This window comes from Micromesistius poutassou, assembly GCF_964030765.1.
Source record: "Micromesistius poutassou genome assembly, chromosome: 14".
NCBI classification, from domain to species: Eukaryota; Metazoa; Chordata; class Actinopteri; order Gadiformes; family Gadidae; genus Micromesistius; species Micromesistius poutassou.
The window spans coordinates 16,690,103-16,706,198 of record NC_140284.1 but is presented as its reverse complement, the minus strand read 5'-3'; the positions used below and the strand labels follow the sequence as shown (position 1 = coordinate 16,706,198).

Below are 16,096 nucleotides of genomic sequence, written 5' to 3'. Positions count from 1 at the left end.
AGCAATCGTCTCTCCCTCCTCAGCCCATTTCCCCGTGTATGAAATCAAAAATGAAGAATGAGGGGGAGGCCAAGAGGGAGCCAAGAGGGAGAGGAACGACGTTTAAGTCTGACCTGAGAGTTCAGGAAGGAAGTGGCAAGCATGTAGGTCAAATGTATTATTATCAAGAAAAAATTGTTCAAGGGAAATAAATACATATTTCAAAAATCCTTACCAGCAGGTTCTACCATGGCCTGAATTCTAGGTCTGAGGGTAAGAGGATTTTTATGGTTAGGCCCAAAGCTACTCACACTGTCCTCTGCTACATACCTAGGGGGATTTCGTCCCATAGGGAAGTATAGCACTGGGCTTGCTTGATCAAATGAAGCTGACTCTGATTCAAATTCTGATTCCATAGGATGCTCTCAACATGTCATTACTTCAATAAAGATCAACTTGTATCACTGTAGAAGAGAGAGACAGAGACAGAGAGTGCCCATCACTACACATTAGGAAGACGTACAGTCTGTTGGGGGCCTTTTCCTCAGGTAAGGACACAGCAGATGCTGTCTCTGTGCCTGTCATTGCTCATCTCGGGCGTTTGCCCTGACAAGCCCTGCGCACACCGCACAGTAAGTCAACGTATCCCCCTTGAATAACAATCTATTCTGACTGTGTTTGAGTCTTGGCCTTCAATGCGGCTACATCCTGTTCTTAACTGCAGGGCACAGGGTAAAGAGAATGGACTTGTAGGAGGTTTGACTGCCAGCAAAAGGTGCATAGTCTACCTGTAGGTATTTCTAAGCAGGACACCTTACCCCATCTGAATTGAATGGTACTTCAAGTTGGTAACTTTGGGTAAAAGTGTCTGCCTAATGACTAAATATGTGCTGATCTGCAAGATCAGCACATATATCTGCAGATATACACGCACATGCATGTGCACGCACACACACACACACACACACACACACACACACACACACACACACACACACACACACACACACACACGCACACACACACACACACACACACACACACACACACACACACACACACAGTTATTGCCAGTAGGGTAATCCATGAGTAAATTAGGTGATATTTAACCTGCCAGCAATAACATTAGATTAGAAAGATTCAAGCATTTAAACGGCCAGCCCTTAATGGATCTTGAACTGTTATGGAATACAATTTTGTTCATACTGAAATATTAGATGATAATATTGTAAAATGATTTCACAGTAACCAGTTTATACATGAGTGAAACAATAAATGTAATAAAAAATAGATTTATATAAAGAGAGAGCGAGAGAGAGAGAGAGAGAGAGAGAGAGAGAGAGAGAGAGAGAGAGAGAGAGAGAGAGAGAGAGAGAGAGCTACGAAGTACGATAGACGAATATATATAAATATCCATTTGTTCTATTTATTCTCCTGAAATAGCGTTGTCTTATTATGGGCGTCGTCGCCTATCTATTGCGCGTCATCGTTGGAATTGATGGAGCCATGCTCATCGTTGCTGCATGGAAGATGTGACAGTGAGGGGGCGCTAGATTTCAACGAGGGAGACAGGGTGGTTGTCATCTGCCTGAGACGCGCGATTGGCTCACTCCTCCCATATATACATTCGCCTTCCATGTCCCTGACTATAAGCAACAGCGGAGCAGGCAGAGGAGTGGCGCCTGTGTGTCAGTAGTATCCGAAGCGCGTTTCGACTGGGATCTTAATTCACCGTGGAGCAGCACATGTCATTCCGGACAAGTCAATGAAGCAAACTCAAACCGGTCCTAAGCTTTCACCCACACCCGAGATGGATCCTACCCAGAGTGTGAAGTGTAAAATCGTGGTCGTAGGTGACAGTCAATGTGGAAAAACCGCCTTACTTCACGTGTTTGCGAAAGACTGCTTCCCAGAGGTACGTTGGGACCGTTGAACGAAGCATCTTCCTTGGACTTCTAAAATTGTAAAAGAGAGGATCTGTGCATTTCGGGGCATTTGAGGAACGTTTACTTTCACAGGCATTCGTGTGTGTTTGGGTTTGTACGCTAACAACTGCAATTCTACGTCTCTTTTCTGTTTGTAGAACTATGTCCCCACGGTCTTCGAGAACTACACAGCCAGTTTTGAAATCGATACACAGAGAATAGAACTAAGTCTTTGGGACACGTCAGGTAAGGACGCTTTTACATTTGTTCCTAGAATTTGAACAGGGGTGAAATGTTTTTTCCCCTCAACAGACTAAGGGAGCGCAATAATATAAGAACTTGTTTTTGTTATGATCTGTGTTCTCTGGAAAGCATTGCGCACATTGCGCAACTACAGAGCCGCCTGGTGTTCCGAGCTGACGCTGCGTGTTGGGAATGTTGGAACGGACCGCATCACATGAAGGGGTTCTCTGCACAAAGTGGCGTACAGGCCCTACCAGTACCAGCCGTCGCACTTTTCACGGGGGTTAGGTGTTTTAAAGCTTGGGGATGGGTGTTGGTTATGTTTTACACGCGCTGGTATGCTGCCTCCCCGCACCAGCCCCCCTGCAATCTCAAATATGATACCTAAAACATTTTTTTACAACTAAAGCGATGGTGTAAAACATGTTGGCACGGAAGTATCTGCTGACATGTAGCCTACATTGATTGGGCCTTCATAGATTAGGCCTACTTGCTCTGTAGTCGTTTAGAAATCTCTGAGCTCTCAGCCCCCCAGTTCCTCCTGGAGCCTGGCATGGTACCCCCAGCTCTCTGTGTGTGTGTGTGTGTGTGTGTGTGTGTGTGTGTGTGTGTGTGTGTGTGTGTGTGTGTGTGTGTGTGTGTGTGTGTGTGTGTGTGTGTGTGTGTGTGTGTGTGTGTGTGTGTGTGTGTGTGTCCAGGATGTGGTCTGTGATTAAGTGGCCACACAGAGCAGGAAAGGCCAGCAGCAACGCAGTCTCATAAACGATCGCATGCAGATGGACGGACACGCTCCACTGGACTGTCTGATTGGTCCGGCGGTTCATGTGAAAGTGTTTCCGGGATCCTTGGCACTCGCGTGCTATGTGAATGACACTGTTGTTGTGGTGCGGACATCTCCAGATATTCTTTGTGTAAATCCTATTGACTAAAAGGGGTCTGTCTGGGACCACACAGTCAGGTGCTGTTGACTCCACTCTCGGGCTTGAACCCACCAGTTACGCTGGTCACCTTCCTGCCCAGTGCCAACCTGTAGATTTTTGTGAATTTGGTTATGTTGGGTAATTTCATACATGAACGTCCTTCTTCGCTGTTCATTCGGGGAGTGTGAGTGTGAATGCGAGTGCTGCTTCAGAGAGCGTTTCTGTAAATAAGACCAAAGGGTGAGGGGAGGGCAACCCAGTGGCGTTTCGGGGCTTTTTTCTGTCATTGTTTTCCTAATGTGAGGAGGTGTTAATGAACCTGTTGCTGCATTCAGAGGCTCATTAGGAAATAGATGTCGTTTAGGTCATTTATATACATAAAAGAACTGTTCTAGCGTTTTCACGGCCTTTGTTGTGACTACACTGCATACTCCCCCCTTGTAACATTCATACCTTAAGGGAACAGTCATCCTTTCTTAAGTCATATTTTGTGTGTGTGTGTCCATACAGTAGAAGTGGTCAAACTGGTGTCAGGAACCAGTGCAACTGTTTTAGTGTTTGTACAAAAGAAAAACCGAGACACAGCCCCTTGTGTACTGTACGTCTCGTCCCACCCTGCAACAGAATAGAATTTAGCCTCCTCTCAACGGGCGAAGAAGTGTTCTCTTCTTGTAGCACTGCATTCCTGTAAGCGTTCACTGTAGCTTGTGCAGAGTGTCGGCTTCCACAAATGATTCCTACTGACAGAAAATGAAAAACGAGGCCTTCGTAACTAAGGTTTTTTTTTTACTTTGTCTACAACCTCAAGAAGCCAAATCGCTTCTTCCTGTTGTTTGCCAGTGTCTTGTTGGATCACTTGCATTATTAAATGTTCTCAGAACATGTTCCTCCATTGTGGTTACGGATAGAGTCCGGTGCAACCGGCACTTCTGTTAGCCTCACCGTTGACGTGGGCTGTGCCCTCCGAGGCTTTGTGGGGTACGGCCGTACATTTGCGCAGAAAGTGAACCTGTCTCACCAGTCAAGGATGCTAGTAATCCCTTGACCCGCTGAATGGGCGGGGTCCCTGGGTACCCCCCCTCCCCTTTCCTCCCCTCTCTCCGCGTGTCTGTCCATGTTATCTCCACCTCCGACGGGAGATTAATTTCATATTTTACTTCTCTGCCTGAATGCACTCGTAACGGGGTAGACTGTCTGTCTTCAGTCGGATTAGCGTGCGTGCGCGCGTGTGTGTGTGCGCGCGTGTGTGTGTGTGTGGCCCCTTTACCCCGTCCTCCGGTGCCATGCGTGTCATTGCGTGTCATTGTTTGTCTATTTCCACATCGTCGGTTCAGCAGCAGGTTGCCAATAAAGCTGGTTCCCTGTTAGCAGACTGCTAAGGGGGAGCAGAGTTTATCTTCGTCTAAACTCTGCTCTCAATCAATAGTCTCTCTGCCTGCGTGCGTCCATGGCCTCAAGGTGGTATTGGTTTGTTGGCCTTGCAGCACACACACACACACACACACACACACACACACACACACACACACACACACACACACACACACACACACACACACACACACACACACACACACACACACACACACACACACACACACACACACACACACAATACTTAAGAGATCAGATGTTCTATTGATTTATTACGGGGAATTTTTTGTCAGATTGACAGTGGGACGGTGATTAATGGAAACTGGGTGCAAAATATCTAGGTCTTTTTAGGTGCTGTCAGATTTAACATTCGTCATTTGGTTGAAATGCCATATTTTCTTAACTTCTTCTGCTCATCTTTATTTACAACACTCACATGTGTCCCCTTTTAAAAATGCATACACCACTTGTATATTGTAAGTGCAAGTCACTATATATGCAGCAGTGTAAACACAAACACAGTTCATGTGTGATTAGAATGAAAATGATTCACAGGCTTTAGGAAAGACTGTGTAAAACACAACCTTGGCGTAGACCCAAACACGATGTCCAACGTCCTCACCACCAACCCGTCTTTGTTCTTGCCTCCAGAATGAGGATCCAGCCCCAGAGTCTGATGAGTTGTTTGAAGTACAGTTAGTTTGAAGTTAATCTCATTCTAGCATGATGTGTTTAAAGGTCCCATGGTATGCAACCAGGTTTGAGTGTGATTAGCCATCACAAGCTGTTGAAAAGTCCACTGGGTAGGCTGGGTAGGCTATATCCAGCACACATCTAGGTGGACACGCCCACTTGTGATGTCATAAGAGCCCGATTTTTCGGCTTGTAACGGCTAATCACGCTAACACCTGGTGGCATGTCATGGGACCTTTTTTAAGGATAAGATGTAAGGATAGGATGTCACAATCTTAACAAAGTCCTAGGTTTGTTGAGTAACAGGAAGCGGACCACTTGAGAGGCGGTGAGGGGAAGAGAGTGGTTGGAACTCGGATGTTGTAAATGAGCGTTTCTTCATGGCTGATCGTACCTTCTCATTAACTGCATTCCTCCAAGAGAGAAACTGCTACATGGATGGCATTTAACACTCAAATACATGCACGCATGCACCCACATGTTCACGCACACATGTGGACACACACAAACACCCACTTTGTTTTCTCCCCATTATATGCCAGCACAACACTTCAGCACACACACACACACACACACACACACACACACACACACACACACACACACACACACACACACACACACACACACACACACACACACACACACACACACACACACACACACACACACACACACACACACACACACGTCCTCTGTTGTCTCTGACAGTAATGATCACGCACACGGACTCCTTTACCGTGTCTATTTTGGTGATCACCAAAATAGCGGCATCCCTTACCAGAGAGGGGGCTGCGGTGTCTCGTTAAACTAGAGACAACAAAATGCCAGGAATTCCTAGCATTGGCACGGCAACACACGTGGAAAGTTGGACTCACAATTTTCCAACATTACCAGGACTACACCGGGCTTGTTGTTGTTGTCGAACAGTTTTAATCTTTTTTCTCGGAAATCCAATTGGGCAAATTTGTTCTTGCGTAAACAGCCCTTTTTTTCTGTCAGTTAAAAACAAGAGTTGAGTCAGTACGACCTGCAGTAGGGTCTGGTCTGTATTAGGTTAGTACTTGGAATGCTCTGTTTGAAATGCATTCAGATTAATTGACAACACTGGGAACTAGAAAAAACATCCCAAATCTTGGTGGTGCATGCCGGGAATAATTACGTTTTGCAGACCTTCTATAATATTGCAATAATATTGCATTGCTATAACATGCGTTTGGCATTCAGAAATCGTATTTTCCATCCACATGGTCTGTGCTGTCTGTAACCAAATCAAACGCTACGGCTGTTTCTGAGATCCCGCCGGTCGGCTGGCTGTTTTTAGATAATAGAATGAATTCATTTCCTGTTCTTTTTGTAGAACCGCCCTCAAGGTGAACACTAACATAATCTCCCATCCCTGTAGTGTGGATTTCTATTCTGGTCCCCCACAGGCCAAACAGCTGAGACGACACGCATTTTACTAATTCATGGAGCCCCCCCCCCCCCCCCCCCCAAACATTCAGTGCATTAGGGGATAGTAATGTTGTAGTGTTGAAGAGGACATCTTTCGTTTTCGGTTTGATCCTAGCTGGATGTATGAAACTTTGATTCCAATTATTTTGACTTCAAGGATGTTGGAATAATGCCATAAGATGGCATTATTCCAACATCCTTGAATTCAAAATACGCAGAACGCATTCTTTATCTAATATACAATTTGCATTTCTTTGAGAGTATTATCAATGGTGTGCTTATTGTCCCTATTGTCTGGTTATCACACCAGTTCCTCAACCTCATCCAAAAGTACGCAGACCTGGCAGTATTCACAGCTGCTATGGGTCTGCTCCCCAAACCCATAGAAAACAGAAAGCCACAATAACTCTTTCTCGCTTGCTGTGCAACCTAGGAGTTGAGTAATAAGCAGTATAAGCTAGTCTTTTCCTTTTTCCAACCCAATGATTCTTTTCTAAAAACAATGTTGAAATATGGCATAGATTTGTATACTTAAAATCAAAGAAGACCTGCTTAGACGATACTAAACTCTATCCTGAGCTTCAAGGTGTTATTGTTGATTTCAGATTATAAGTAACGTATGATTGCCGGCTAACTGCTGTCACTTCTGTTGACACAGACGGCCTATTCTGATGCCAACAGTTGCTGGTAATTCCTTCCACTCCCGCAACGTTTTCCCTGCTTTGCATACATTACAGGATAAAGGAAACCTGATGACTGTGCAAGAGCTGATTGGATTGCTCTATACCGGCGTATGCCTGGACGGAGATAGCAATTTAATTAGGTTATGTCGCCGTTATTAAATGGTTTACCATAGGGGGGTGTTGTGCTGCTAATGTATGGAAATGCAATCACTGAAGGATGTACGGCACGTTTGCAGCCACTCTCTGTGTAAATATCTTCTATGTGTCTTGGTTCTTCTCCTACTGACTATAGCTTTTTTTTTTTTTCTTTTTTCTTCAGGCTCACCGTACTATGACAACGTACGACCGCTCTCCTACCCCGACTCTGACGCCGTCCTCATCTGCTTCGATATCAGCAGACCGGAGACATTGGACAGTGTGTTGAAGAAGGTAAAATCCATATTATTCTTATTATTTTATATATATATATATATTTTTTTTATACCTCACGCATGTTAAATTACAAGATGAAAAAGTGTATCAACCTCAAAAAAAAAAACACTCGTCCAAACTGGCATGGATGAACGGTCACTCCCTTGACCCTTGACCCCTCTCTCTAAAGGGTCCGTCTTTTGTGTTAGTGGGTCAAGTCGTTTTCTAAAGAACCCAGTAAGACAACGACGGCCTGTACCGCAGAGCGAGCTCTGCGTCCATTGTACAGCTGGGATAAAGAGGGTGCAGTGGAGTTGGCATGGGGGTTCCGGCTTCTTTTCACCCCCGCCATTCGACGCTGTTGTGAGGTTAGGAGGTATAGTGGACCAGGCACACTTGGACCCCCATGTGGAGCTCTTCCATATACGTAGCCTGCCCCCTGACCTCTGAAGTCGCTCTGGTCAGGAGTGGGCCAACTGCCTTGAATGGGGTCAGCAGTTGTGGGAAGACGGGACGTGAGATGGGGGAGGAAGTTGAGATGGTACGGCCGTGATGGGAACATGCTCAGTACAGTGTGTTTCTGTTTCTGCATTGTTGTTCTACTCTTGACCCCCACACCACCCACCTCCATCAACTCTCTCTCTCTCTCTCTCTCTCTCTCTCTCTCTCTCTCTCTCTCTCTCTCTCTCTCTCTCTCTCTCTCTCTCTCTCTCTCTCTCTCTCTCTCTCTCTCTCTCTCTCTCTCTCTCTCTCTCTCTCTCTCTCTCTCTCTCAGCTTCTCCCACTGTGTCCCTGTTTTTCTTCTTGTCTTTCTTATTGCCCATTGGTTCCGTGACATAACGGTGTGCATTGTCTCTAGGGGGGGAAACTGAAAGATAGTCTGGTTCTGAAAAGCACCACGACAGGCTGTCCTTCATGGCACAGAAAGAGCCTGGGAAAATCGTAGTTTTTCTCTTACTGTAATTAACACGGGTGATCTTGACAGAAAGGGGGCCTTTGTACTAGTGTATGACTGTAGAGCTGGGCAACCGCTTCAAGGTGGCTGAGTCACTGGGAAACGCTCCCATTTCTTTAGCTTTGGCTGTCCCAAGTCCTTGGTTTCCACAATGACGATTCTTTATTGTTTTTGTTTTTTTTCTTATGTGGTCTATATTCTTCCAGTGGAGAGGAGAAATTCAGGAATTCTGTCCCAACACCAAAATCCTGCTGGTTGGATGCAAGTCTGACCTCCGAACGGACCTCACCACACTGGTGGAGCTGTCTAACCACAGACAGACACCAGTGTCATATGATCAGGTGAGGGCCCACCTACTGACACACGGACATTTCATTATTTCTGTAGTAATTTGACCATAGCCCAAATGTGAGGAATGCTTTAACAAGTGAAACTGAATGGGCATTGTTGATACTTTTGGAGCAGGCTGGGCTAATCATATTACCAGGGACTAAGTAATCTGGATCTACTGGCATGATGGCAGAAGCATTATATGTGACATTTAAGACTCCGGCTCTTGTGTTTCTGTCGTCTAGCATGTCCTGTCTGGCATTCAATACACATTCTTGGGAATGATCTTATCTTGCTTTTTCTAAGCTTCGAAGGATCCCCATCAGCATGGTCTTGAGCCGGTAAAGAGGAATCGCCATGCTCTGCTGCTATTTTTTTGAATTAAAAGCAGAGTACTGCTTTATACGTGTGTTGTGGGAATAAATACTACTACTACTACTACTACTACATTGGAACACAGAGGAAACAACAAATAAATAAATAAACAAAATGTAACTAAATTTGTCTGCAGCAACTCAGCCCAACCTTTTTTTTTCCACAACGCACCTACGAAGCGGTACCTTTATGCATTTAGGAAACAGCCGGGCATTGCAGTTCCCCTTTAAGGCGAGAGAATAATTGGAACATTATTTTAACAACGTCGTCTCTGTCCGGTCCCCCCCCCCACCCCCCCTCCCAGGGCTCCAACATGGCCAAGCAGCTGAGCGCTCCCTACATCGAGTGTTCCTCGCTGCAGTCGGAGAACAGCGTGCGGGACATCTTCCACGTGGCCACGCTGGCCTGCGTCTCCAAGAACAACAAGAACGTGAAGCGCAGCAAGTCCTCCCGGGCCACCAAGAGGATCTCCCACATGCCCAGCAGGCCCGACCTGACGGCCGTGGCCACAGACCTGCGCAAAGACAAGGCCAAGAGCTGTACTCTCATGTGATGGGACGGGGGCCGTTTCTGAGACTTCCTTGGAACCGTGTGGACTTTTTGGACCAAGTAGGGGACGGCATAAGGCATTTGAGGGGGGTGGGGGGAGAAGGGCAGAGAACCATGCCCTGTATGCCAAGCAGTTGAAGGATGACGGATTGCTCAGCACTTTAAATCATCTCAAACCTACCTTCCCCCCCCCCCCCCCCGTTCCTCCTCTCCTGGTTTCTATAATGTCGCGCTAGGAGAAATGAGTTTGTCCCGAAAGCAGTGCCATGGGATTTATAAACAGGGGGGAAAAAAGAACAGTGAAGCTCCCAGTAATTGGAGAAGCTCATTGACGATGCCAACCAGAGATAACCCCCAAGCCTCAGAAACACTAGGGTCTGTTTGTCTCATGACGACAGGCCCCTCCTCTACTTTTCAGGCATTCATGGGGAGATGTTTATCCGCTGTTGGCCTTCTGTTCCCCTGGAAGCGACGTAAACATCCCTTTTTTTTGGCGATCGTGGTGGGTGATCTCCTACCTCGGCAGGAAGTGGGGGCATGCGGTCCACTCATATCTTTAGATTAAAACAAAACGGATGAAAATGTGAAAAAAAAATGAAGACTTTAAAATGTGTTTTCCCCCCCCCCCACTAAAAAAAACGAAATGCATGCAAGAGACTGCTGCTTTCTCAGTGAAAGGCCCAGGAAAGAGGGGTCTGGTCTCTTTGCGGTGGCCCCCCCCGGGTGAAAGTGACAGAAACACTGTGGTTTCAGATCGTCTGTCTGTTGTGGATTTTCCCCCCTTCTTTCCTTTTATATGTCATTGCCTTGATGCGTTTGCCAAATGGAAGTGGGATATCTGTATTGTCTGTTGCCAGTGTCAGAACCTCGATTGATGTGCCATTCTCACGACGCAAATTAATCTGTTACCACGGCATCTGCGGAGTCTGCTCGTTTTTAGTTTTCATTCCTATTTATTCTTTACTACCAAAGAAAACAGCTGGCTGGCGGCAGAGCCTATTCCAACTTTAGATTAACACATTTTTGTAATGCATCATAACCTTTTCATGGTGTGCACCAGTGACACGCATAATTCGTTGCTACCTGGGTTTGGCTGAAATTTCCAGTGCGTAGTCTGTTGCTATGACACCAGCGCCTCGCCCGCCGTGGTACCGTGGGGTCTTGGTGCCGTTAGCCGCGGCTTGTTATCGGCGAGGTCTCTCTCCCTCTCTCGACGCACAAATCACCTCTGATTCACCGTCTGGCTATGCAAGGTACATGTTCTGGCCACGGTCTGGAAGGACTGTGTGTAATATGTCCATATTTCACACGGTCTTGTTGAAAGTGGTGGCATCTGTTTGGCAATGCATGCAAGGATATCCCGGTTTCTCTGCCTGGTCGAGCCCCGTCTTATCGGAGCTATGCACATTTATCATTGCAATGGTTCTGTTTTTGAGGAGACCTCTATCTGTATATGATGTGCTATTTAGTTTTATTTGTCTTAACGTTTTTGTTTGTAATGCACAATGATGTTCTAATCATGCTCATGCAAATTCTTGATCGTTTGAATAACAAAAAAACGTCCAAAGTTAAACTTTGGCGGCGCCCTACTCTGAACTAAACCAGCACCGGTCGACCTTCCACACCCCTCCGTTTGGTTTTGAGCTGTTGTCATTCTTCAGTTTATTGATCGTATCTGTGACAGAATCCACCCCCCCCTCCTTCAACAAGGCAGTATTATAACAGACTGGGTGTGTGTGCTTTCTAAAAAAAAAAAAAGTATTGAATCATTGTTGAGAAGGTGTTTGCTGTAGATTGTATGTCTTTTGTTTTGTTTGTTTGGGTTTCTGAGTGTTCAGTCCAGTTGTATGGCTGTATGAATTGATGTCTTAGCAGTATTTATTTAAATGCTATTTTTTTTTCCCCATTGAAAATAAAGGTTGATGTCCTGTAAAATGCATTTTTCTGCGCCGTCGGTCTTTCATGCAGTATGACGTGACATGCATTCACAACATATCTGGTATGCACGTAAAAGCCAGCCGACAACTGAATTCTTATTCAGTTGTATAACCCTTACATCATTTAAAATGGTGCAATGGTGCAATGGTATATTATGTGTGTATGTCTGGCTATGAGGCATTTCTATCAATTATTACACTTCAATTGTATCTTGCCAACCGCACCTTTTAATATTTCATAAACAAACAAACAAACAAAAAACGACTGCATGAGTACGGTTTATGACCTGGGCTTTCCTGCGCTCACTGAAAGGCGCTGCAAAAGGATATTTATGAGATTCTTCCCCCAAAATGAACCAGTGCCCCAATCAGTCTCTTTATATTTAATTTGCTTTTGACTCGAGTATTAATGAGAATTGTATGTGGGATTGTGTAGCCAATACAGAATTCAGTATTCAAATCAACAGGATATTTCCTCCTTGGTAGTGTTTGTAGTAATGAAAAACCTCACATTTCAAGCCTGAAAACCAGTATATGCAAAATCGCTGCCTGTGACTAACGGAACCCTCCAACCCCCCCCCCCCCCCCCCCCCCCCCCTCCTCCCGATGATTAAAAAGAAATTGGTACAGAATGGAAGTCTGGATGGTCCACATAACAATATACACAACGTACAGATTCCACCAAACAAACATTTTCAGCTCCAGTATCCACACTGGGTTTACTCCCAGTGGGGTTTTATTCGTAAGAAGAAACCGCCGCAACTCCATAAGAAACCAAGGTGGCGATGCAATACATTATTCCTTATGATTAAAGGAGTAATGTGGGAGTAGCTAATCTCATGTTGAGTGCTTTTTTTTTTTGCACCGACACAGCAATATTCCCTTCCATATTTCCAGTCTGCTAACCCCACAGCTCTCCCTCTGCCTTTTCCCTACTGGCCCTGTTGGAAATCTCCCAGGATGCACCAGCACAGCCAGAGATAAATTAGTTGGAAGCCGCTTTTTCTCTGCAATTCTTTCTTTGGTTCTTCAACTCTCTTGGTCTGAGACAGGAGGCGGAAGATTATTGCCTGCTGGCAGGATTGTAGTTGATTTCCCTACATTGATATCTTTCCAGTTTGGCCTTGATATTGGTGCACACTTCAAAGAATGAATCAAATGTCTCCCTTGACAAATGTTTTGACACATTTAGTTATTTATTAGTCCTTTCTTAAATTCATCATGTGCAATACAGCGAGCATCAGCCCCACTAACACACAACTACAATACTGAAAATCACCAAGACAACAGCACCAAGAGCAACAGAGCGCCTCACCATAATCCCCTTATAAACAGCATATCACCAACGTGCTCTACATATTATAAGGTAAGGTGCAGCAGTCCTCCCACACAGGTTCAGTTATTTTTGTTATGAATGTCTTATGCATTACCAAGCACTTTCCAGAAATATCGATCAAACTTTTATATTGTAGTAGCTGTGGTATTGAGCTTTGGATTTTCTTTTTACCATTCAATCCTTTAAATGAAAACAAACCTATCCTAATAATATTCAAGAGAAAAAATATAAATAAAACAATGTGCACATATGGTTTTATTTCTCTGGTTCCTCACTGAGAGTTGCTCCTCTTCCCCCCTATTCCTCACCAGAAAGGCAATAATGCAAGCAGGGCTGTTTGTACGGTTCTGGGAACAGTTGTTCCTGGTCTCTCTGGAAATGCACAAACGCTACGTCGTAAAAAACTAAAGCAACACTTCAAGAGACACTGTGATGTTGCTTTACAGCCTTACAGCAGCTGATGAAACAGAACTATAATGAATGTAAAAAAAAAATATTTTATTGCAATGCTGACAATATGTGTAAAAATCAGCTTAATAGTTCATTTTCATTTGGTTCAGCCCCCAAATTACATTATTAACATATTATGAAGGACTTCCTTTGACCTGTTTTGGATAGGGCATTCAAGATCGAAAAAGATCTAAATTGGAGTTTGGGCCGAGTAACAGTTCAGTGACCTTGTTTTTCCTCTTATTTTTACAGAACACAAAAATGGGGCACCAATACTGTGGTTGCTTAACATGCATATATGCAGGCGGTGATGATTAAATGAATGAAAAAGCCTATCTTGGAGCAAAATTTAAGCATTTCCATAATAATAACCCCCAAAAAGTCCCAACCGTATTTTCCTCAACAGAGTGCTCTGAGATAGGAACCTGTGTGGGGGACTATTAATATCCACATTGTATGCATGTCCTAGCATTTGGAGGAAAACCCTTTCAATTAGGAGACAGCAAGTTTACAGTGTTTGGCAATGGGCCACAGTACATATAGCATACAGCATGATTCTACATCCATGGTAATCATTATAATCATAGCATTTTCCTCCCGCGGAGCCCTGATGCTATCGGTGATGGAAAGCTGCCTGTGATGGATATCCATGTTGTCAGAGAGGCTGGGGGAAGAGTGGAGCATTTTAATTGGTTTGAGTGAGAAGCAGTGCGCAGGGATTCAATCAGAAGTTAGTAGCAGTCCTCCTCCTGAGCGACCTTCCGCTGTGGCTTTATCTGACGGATCTTCAAAGAAATGTTTGAAAGCCATCGGCTTGAGCGGCTGACAGGCGGCGAGAAGGGCTTGGAAGAATCAAGTTCAGGGCACAGAGACCTGCCCTCTGGCGCACAGAGAGACACACTGGAGTAGAGACAAATCCTCTCCTCATGACGTTCTGTGCTCTGGACGTAAAGCGTGACATCATCATCAACAAATCGACTGCACAGGAACAGGTTTGGCGTCACCCCAGAGCGAGTGAAATGGAAGATATGAATGAGATTTTAAAAAGTTAAACAGGAAAATGTCATTTAGCTCCCTGCCAAAAGAGTCCGCGCATTGAGAAAGACAGAGCGCTGGTAGCCGATGACGACAGCCGGCTAGGGAGTCAAGGTTAAGGATGGTGGCCGTTTCCTCCCATGCCAAGCCTGAAGCGACTCAGTGGGGCTGAAATCAGCAGAGGAGATGGTTGGAGAAAAGCTAGTACCAAGGGCTGTGGGATACTTGTCTTTTACAAAATGATTTATTTGGTGTGATTATTTCAACATTTCTATGAATATGAATATATTCTATATACAATAGGTAATCACATATATTTAATGTTCTTTAGTTACAGAAAAATCACAGGGTTGTGGCTTAATTGGAAAGAGCAAATGCAATACACACACATGCGCATGCACACACACACACACACACACACACACACACACATTGCTAGGGGCTGATGTAATATCTCCAGACATTTGCTGTCATATAAATTGTTTACAGCAGTCCCTCACTGCCAAAAAAACCAAACCTTTTAGCGGACATTCTTTAACAGAGGCACCGTATCGTATTGCAGGCTGGTTTTGAAACTGATTGGTTTTTGAAAGTGAAAAGTGAGCTTGCCTTTAACTGGACAACATTGTTTTGGATCCCGAGTAAATGATTACCAAAATAAAGTACATCGCTACGTTTTACAGGATGCACCGATTTATCTGCCGTACATCGGTATGGGCCGATGTCCGCCTTGTTGAATGCTATCGGCCTATCTGCAAATAGGATGACGTTCACCGACGGCAGTGGCAGATGTTTGTCGGTTGTGTCGCATCCATCGTGAAACTGTTTTGTTTTGTGAGAGAAGGTTATATTAAAGGTTCTTTCGTAAATTTGCATGACTTAATTTGCAAAGATTCAAAGCTAGTGTGATGAATGACTGAAAGACTTGATTACATTTCAGAAATGTTGTTCTTTGTTTCCCTGGCACAAAAGGTTGATTGAATGAAATAAAAAAATATATATATAAAAAAACAAAAAACATTGGTCATCGGCCAGATTGTTATTTAATTTTATCGGTATTGGCCCAGAATTTCAAAATTTGGTGCATCCCTATTTTGAGGTTATAAAATAGCCAAAGTTCTCATTGGACAACTCCTTGGAATCCTATTGAACCGCTGTCATGCTCAATGATTCCTCAGATCAGAGTACTTGCTCTACCGTGAGCCATCCTACTGCCCTTAAGAAAGGGGCGAGTTGATTGATGAGCAATTCTGTTCCTTATGTGTCAGCAGGAGAGACAGAGAGAGAGAGAGAGAGAAAGAGAGAGAGAGAGCGAGCGAGTATGTCAGTGGACACACTTTAGCCAGGAAACTAGTGATCCAGAGAAGCAGAAAGTGTGAGAGAGTGAGAGAGAGAGAGAGAGCGAGAGCGAGAGAGAAGTTAAGTATAGCTGACCAGTGACAAGAT

General features: G+C 44.7%; 1 protein-coding gene across 1 annotated transcript; it reads left to right on the top strand.

The window, feature by feature from the left end:
* Positions 1 to 1,643: 1,643 nt before the first annotated feature.
* LOC311358179 (rho-related GTP-binding protein RhoE) lies at positions 1,644 to 11,994 on the top strand. Its single transcript, XM_084478188.1, has 5 exons — positions 1,644 to 1,894; positions 2,063 to 2,150; positions 7,592 to 7,701; positions 8,845 to 8,979; positions 9,648 to 11,994. Exons 1-5 carry the CDS (start codon positions 1,745 to 1,747, stop codon positions 9,894 to 9,896), a joined length of 732 nt encoding a protein of 243 aa, XP_084334314.1. The 5' UTR covers positions 1,644 to 1,744; the 3' UTR covers positions 9,897 to 11,994.
* Positions 11,995 to 16,096: the final 4,102 nt, after the last annotated feature.